The sequence below is a fragment of the Carya illinoinensis genome, chromosome 11 (genome assembly GCF_018687715.1).
Source record: "Carya illinoinensis cultivar Pawnee chromosome 11, C.illinoinensisPawnee_v1, whole genome shotgun sequence".
Lineage (NCBI taxonomy): Eukaryota > Viridiplantae > Streptophyta > Magnoliopsida > Fagales > Juglandaceae > Carya > Carya illinoinensis.
This window is the reverse complement of record NC_056762.1, coordinates 26,206,967-26,213,993: the sequence shown is the minus strand read 5'-3', so window position 1 is coordinate 26,213,993 and position 7,027 is coordinate 26,206,967. Positions and strand designations below refer to the sequence as shown.

At 35.9% G+C, this 7,027-nt stretch overlaps 1 protein-coding gene across 3 annotated transcripts; it reads right to left on the bottom strand.

The window, feature by feature from the left end:
• Positions 1-224: 224 nt before the first annotated feature.
• On the bottom strand, positions 225-5,677 carry LOC122281256 (F-box protein At5g06550). 3 transcript variants are annotated; one of them, XM_043092611.1, is made up of 4 exons: positions 5,545-5,677; positions 3,548-3,628; positions 1,125-2,816; positions 225-672 (listed from the first exon to the last, which is right to left on the bottom strand). In XM_043092611.1, the coding sequence occupies exons 3-4, from the start codon at positions 2,441-2,443 to the stop codon at positions 435-437; spliced, it is 1,557 nt and encodes a 518-aa protein (XP_042948545.1). In that variant the 5' UTR covers positions 2,444-2,816; positions 3,548-3,628; positions 5,545-5,677; the 3' UTR covers positions 225-434. The 3 variants fall into 3 exon arrangements, with proteins under 3 accessions (XP_042948545.1, XP_042948543.1, XP_042948544.1); XM_043092609.1 differs by having other exon boundaries at positions 1,125-2,771; XM_043092610.1 differs by having other exon boundaries at positions 1,125-2,771; positions 3,548-5,469; positions 5,545-5,657.
• Positions 5,678-7,027: the final 1,350 nt, after the last annotated feature.

Genomic DNA, 7,027 nt, shown 5'->3' with positions numbered 1-7,027 from the left:
TAAAAACTATATTTGATTTCTTAAAAACCATTTAATCTATCTCTTTTTTAATTGTACATAGAAAATCATGAGAAATTATAGAAAATTATTCTTTGATTTTAACATTACAAAGATCATAGGAGACTATCATGTAAATTTTAAGTTAACAATCATTCCAAAACAATTCAAAGAAACGACGACATTTTGATAAGCCTATGTAATTCAAAGAAACGACGACATTTTGATAAGCCTATGTATTAACGCATCTTATATAAATAAAGAAATTGGGTTCTTTATTTGTCGAAGTGCAATGATGTCAATTAAATCAAATTCAAAACTGTTTAAATGGTACAAATCTAGGAAGTCAGAAGCAACAACCGAGATTGTACACCCGAAAAGTATGCTGCCACTCAGTATTCGTCTGGTTTCCGGACTTCGCTGTTGTCTTCATGTGCCTAGAAAGAGAACTTGAAAGCCCCCACCTTGGAATCTGTTACTGTGTCCCAGAAGGAGAGTTTTTGCTGTGCCCTTTTCTCCTCTGCTTCCTGCACCAACTGCTCTAAGGTTCCAGGGAAAGAAGTTTCAATGGCATTCTTAAACTTGTCATACAAATTAATTCGGTCTCTTGTTCCAGATACCAGTGTGTTTGCGTTTGGCCTCTTCAGAAAGTCCAAGACATTCAACAAATTTCTCCTGCAACATGTAAACCATATATAATATATATATATTTTCCTTCGAGTTCTGTCCTAGAAGACTGGATATTACAGAATAGGCATGCATGATGGAGTTATCAGAAGAGTATATCAGTTATTGTGAAACAACTAGAAGAGAAATGTCATTAAACTGCTAGTATAAGCTATTCCAGTTCTTCAAGTTGGGTGAAATATCAGGGGATGAAGCCAAGTTTCAACATGTAGTAACCATATTGTTGTTAATGCATTCTAGAACAAGTGGAGAAGATTTACATGGACCTTAAGGTAAAATTTTTCAATTTGTTTATATTCACATATCATATGTCAAATCTTCATTTTCTTTTCAAATTGCTGTTCTGACTGGAGTGAATAATTTCTTTCCACAGATGAAAATCACCACAAGCAGATAAGGGGGTTCTTTAAAGCCTTAAGATTAATTAATATCAATGATACCTGCTAACATAGTTCTGTGTAATGGCAATTGATTCCTCCAGGTTGATTACCAAATGCCACCATCCATTAGGCACAAATATCACTTCCCCAGCCCTACAGATGCACTCAATAGGCTTCTTTTTCCAAGTTTTTGTTGCACCATAGAAGTTCATGAACCACTCAATGATTGAAACAGGACATGCTACCTCTGCACCATCTGGGCTTGGGTGCACCCCGGGTGGAACCACATCGGGAGGAAACAAGACCCACTTCTTGGATCCCTTGATAACTGCATTCCAAGCTGATGTGGAATTGGGATCAATGTGGAAGGATGAACCAGACCCAGCTGGTCCAATTATAATCCACCTATAATCTGGCCTATCATTACCCAAAACATTGAACAGATCCTCCCCAAAGTACAATGGAACTTTATATTCTGAACCCAATTTTGGAACTTTTTCTGCAAATTTTGGGTCAAATAAATACAATGGCCTTTCTTCCCTCGTCTGATCTGAGTACTGAAAGTACTCCTCAAGCTTCATCTCCACCGGTCCAACTGCAAATTGAACATCACCACACAACCGAACCAAATAATCTCTGTCCCATTTTTTGGGTGCAACCCAATTATCCAAACACCCTTCCAGCAAAACCGGCTTATTTGGTTCCTCAAAGTTCAACACGAACTCTTCAGCCGAAATGCCTTTCCTTCGTATTATATTATCTCTTTCAAGCCACTCAGGTTTCATTTCAAGATTAGCACAGAGCCAACTCTGGAAAAGATAATCAGAATAAAAATCCCTCACCCTCAAATGGGAAACACAAATATCCGAAACCTTGAATGAAGGGTAAGAAGCGGCAATATAAGTAGATTTCCAAGACTCATTATAGAAAAAACCACCATTTAGATTTTCCAGAGCAAGGTTCCTCCATAGTGGTTCATGGTTAGTGAAAACATAGAAAGATTTACTAACTGTAGCCAAGACGCCCAAGTGGGTGCCATCCAGGAACCCTAGGATGTCCAGAACAAGCTCATCGGTAAGGGTATGGAGGTTACCTAAGCCAGTATTTCTAGAGTTTATACACCCTGGGTGGAGGTAGAGATTGCCTAGTGGTTGAACCCCATGAGTGTGTGAAGGAGGAGCTGAGGTCTTAAGGCTAAAACCTTCTCCAGTATCTTCTTCTTCTTCTTCATACTCCTGGTATGGTGATTCATTAATTTTGGAAATTGAACTTTTCTTTCTGGGAACAGCTCTATTTGCAGCAATCTCGTTTCCGTTTTTGCGTTTATTCTTTTTCTTTTTCTTTATGGTTTGAGAAAGCATTGACCTGCAGCTCAGCATTGTTGAATGTCTTGAGCAATAATGCTCGTAGTACCGGAAGAGCTACTGATCAACGAACAACTACACCCACAATTACGGCATTTCAACAAATCCCTTGACGAAGAAGATGCTTCCACAAACCAATTTGCATTCAACCTCAAATATATCCCAGATCCAATTGTAAAAATGGATTGAACATATCAAGAATCCATATGAGAGAAAAAAAATATAATCTTTGAGGTCTCAAATCCTGCCTCTTTAATGTAAATCCTCCATCAATGATTCCTCCCTCTCCATCCGAACCACCAGCTATTGTTCCTCTGAACCAACAAAATCACACGCAAGGCTCCTGAAGAAACAAACAGCAAAATTGCAACTCCAAGAATAGAAGAACCTTTCACAAAAAACTATATATATGTATATGTTAGGAAATAACAGAGAAAATTTACCCAGGAAAAGTATACCTGTACTTCAAGGAATATAAAGGGATGTTTCTTTTTATGAGAGTAGTCGACGATGCATGATATATTTCCCATGAGCCATAGGGAAAATCTCAACAAACAAAATTGGAGCTTTCCAGGCTAAGCACCAAGCAAGTTGGAGTCAAGGGCTAACCTCCAACTCCGACTTGGTCATCCTCCACTATGACTCCAACTCCGACTTGTCAGAGCGGAGTTAGATTTTGGGCTTTTTTTTTTTTTTCTTTTTTAACATCTTATTTGGTCCACTTTTTTTTTTCTTTCTTTCTTTTTTTTTTTAATTGTGTCGGCTTTCAAATTTTAATTTTTTCAAAAATTACAATCTAAACTAAATAATTCACTTCTAATTATAAACACTAGTAAACATCCACACCCAACTACTCACTACAATAAACATCCACACCCTAATTCCTGTTAACACTAGTAATACAATTGAATGAGGGTGTTAAAAGATATGAGAAATGGATGGGTAGAGGTTTCTTCCCATTGTGTTACTGGAGGCTAAGAAACCCAAAACTCAGAGAATCCTCCCAGAAATAGCCAACAATGCATTGGGAAATGGGGGTAAACATATAAGTAAATAACCAGTACAAATACAAGCGTTGATGTCTGTTCTAATAGTTTTTTACAGGATACCATCAAGTACCTTAAAATCTATTCGATGGCATAGCTCACGTCCAGGATATGTGCATAGTCCAAAGCATGTGTCAACACCATGATCAGTACCCTGTGCACATTTTGCATAAAGAAGTTAATGGATCATATCACTGCAAGTCTGAAACATAAAAAGATACATGCATGACTTGGACAGTATATAAAATGACAAGCAATTTTGTTATCCCATTTACCAGACTTTATAACTCAAAATATACTTTTCTGACTGACCTCTTGATATATAAAATCCGACAAGTGATTGGAACTACTTAAAATAGAGTCAGACAAGTGTTGGAGGATCAATTATTCTAAAAACTTAAACTTAAAAGCACAACTCCAACAATACATATCAAGCTAACACAAATTGGCACCACCTTGCCTTTATATTTGCAGCCAGAATCTGCACATGGAGCCCAGAAACATAAACAAAAGCAAACAAGTTTCCTAGGACTCAAAACAGATGTTTCATAGACAAGCTATTTCGTTATCCCATATATCATAGACCTTATAACTCAAAATAGATCTGCTGGAAAACGAAAAAGAAATTGGTAGATATACAGGCAGACTATGTCAAACTCAACGTAGATATACAGGCAGTAGGCACAATAAAACTGGTCAAGTAAGATCAATAGCAAACTCAAAAAAGTTTTGAATTCCATGGATTCTTAACACTATGAAAAGTCATAAAAAATAAATAAAATAAAGAAAGAAAATATAATCTTCAATCAGGCAGCTGTTAGTGGCATGAAAGCAACCGAGATGGATCTAGAAAAGTCTCTTTCTTCCATTAACGTTATGTTCCATTTTTAGGTTTATTAGTTGACGCAAAAAACCAGAAAGCCAGCCTCGCAAAAATGCAGTGATAGTCCACCAAGATATCATTTACATGAAAGATGTTTGAGCAGTTGAAATAATTCTTAGCTGATCACTTTTACAGCCAAAAAGCAAACAGAAATTATATTTTTGGTCATGTTTCAAATTCAAGGAGGCCTCAGGAGACACAGAGCCGTCTCCCCTTTTCTGTTACACCGAACAAAGGCTTTGAACCAATATCATTTCACCAATAAGCTCCAACTAGGTCTCGTACTCATGCATGTGATTGACCAGCATGATATTTGAGGAATATATCTCAACATGTTTTGGGAAAAAAACATTTACATCATTATTCCCAGCTAGAGCACCAGAGAAATCAGTTTTGTATCCTATCATACAAGGAAAAAACTGATACTCGCCTGATTCAGTTCCAACAAAATTGACCACGTACAACACGAAAACAACCAAAGAATGAAAACCATTTATCTTTTCTTGTAAATTAATACAAGGCAAACAGGCTTTTCTTGTAAAAGTATAATCATAGATACAAATATAAGCACTATTTACTCCCAAAACTCTCTATCAACCCAATGAACTCTCCCATTTTCACACACAAAGAAGTCACTACCTACGAATCAGATTCTAATTGAACTTCCAACTACTACAGCCTCCAACAAAGTTCAAGCCCATCCAAGATAATAAAATTCATTTATCTTTTCTTGTAAATTATCTTTTTTTTTTCCTTGAAAATCTTTTCTTGTAAATTAATACACACTCAGAGCATTAGCATTGGATAATGACCAAATACTATAATCACTACAATAAACACTATAGCCCAACAAGAAAACAAGCAAATCAGACCAATGAATCAAATGAGTGAAGGGGGAAATAAAAGCACAAGCTCTGCCACATTAACCTAAACCAAACTGAAATTGAAAAAAAAAAAAAAAAAAATCAAATCTATGGTCCAGAGAGAGGAACAATATGTGAGAGAACCTGAGATTGAGAGAAATAAACTGGGAGATAGAGACAGAGACTTATCGGAACCATAAGAAGAGTGGCGTGGAGGGCGTAGGTGCTGCCCAACCGAGAGAACGAGAGCTGCGTGGGTGGCGGCCGTAACAATGAAATACATAGCGAAGCAAGAAAAAGAAAGAGCGAGAGAGAAGGACTTACTGCAAACGGCGCCGGAAGGAGAGGACCAGCGTGGTGAGGCAGCGACGGGATGAGCTAAGAGACATAGGGGTTGCTGCTTTGCAAGTTAAGATGGAGAAGAAAGCGACGGGATGAGTTAAGACCTCAATTTTTATTATTTAATTTTAAATATTTTTTTAATATCTTTAATTATTAAGAAAATAATAATAAAAATATAACTTAATTAATAATCACTTTCTTAAAATTAAAATAAAAAAATAAAAAAAAAATAAATAAGTAATAATAGATAATAAGCCTATCATTATCTATTAATTATTATATATATTTTTGTAATACAGTTGGGGAGAAACTCGAATCCAAGACCTCAATTTTGGAGGCATGGGGTAATTATAATTAGGTAACATGTCTTTGGCTATTAATTATTATCTTAATGAATAGATTTGACCGTTCATGAGAGAACTAAGCATATTGAAGTCAGCTACTAACTTATTCGAAATAATATTCAAGAATGAAGCATTATGACTACACATGTTCTTACTTATTCTCAGTTGGCTGATAGTTTTACCAAGGCACTCTCCTCTTTAGTCCTCAATACTCTTCTTTCTAAGATGAGAATAGTAAATCTCTATTTTCTATCTTGCGGGGGTATTGGAAAATGATGATCATAAGCTGATGTCTACTGATGAAGTTGTTTTATAGAATAGCCCTCAACTCAGCTTAGATGATAAAGGCTAGCTGAAGTTTTTTTTTGTGCAATTTTGTAGTTAGTTATTTTATTCTGACATTTGCTCAGATGTATAGTTTTAGGGGTAGATTTAGTTATTTTTTGGTAGTGTGAATATTCCTTTTTGAATCGTGAGAAAGGTTGTATAGAGTGCTACATATACTGTGTTTTCTATAATTTTATTTGATTGATATGAAGAAGATACAAAGTTCTTCTGCAACCTGAAATTCTTTTCGTTCTTTTATGCCTTATTTTTTACTTATCTTACAATATTCACTATTTGTGTGCTTTGCATAATGTATAATAATAAGTAAATTCTCTACTGATGGTGGGAAAAAAGCAAAGACATCTTGTGGCAATCCCCAGAAACAAGAATATTACTCCAAGTGGCCACCTTAACTTGTCAAAATCTAGTTATGATCTATGATGAGAATCAACAAGCACCATTAAAAGATCCATTGCATGTTCTAGTTGGACATTTACTAGAGTAAGATCCAAGAAGATCAAAGACGCACTTAATGGGCTGATTCAAGAGATTTGGGTTGATTCTAAAATGGAGCATTCCAAGCTTGGCCCAAAGGAAGATGAAGGCGTAATAAATTTAATCCAAGCTATTGATGGGGCTGATTTTGCTTAATTAGGTGTAATTTCCTTAGCAATAGCATGGATTAAGGGCTGAGTATGGCTTGAGTGGGCATGGAATTAGAAGGAGAAAGTGGTTTATTACTTTCTAATTTTAGACCAATTAATTGGCTGATTGACTTGCCTATTTCAGACCTT

Excerpts from the sequence above, each read along its gene's own strand:
- LOC122281256 (XM_043092611.1), bottom strand. The coding sequence starts at position 2,443 with ATGCTGAGCTGCAGGTCAATGCTTTCTCAAACCATAAAGAAAAAGAAA. Across the intron at positions 673-1,124 it reads ACACAGAACTATGTTAGCAG|GAGAAATTTGTTGAATGTCT; the intron begins GTATCATTGATA and ends TACATGTTGCAG.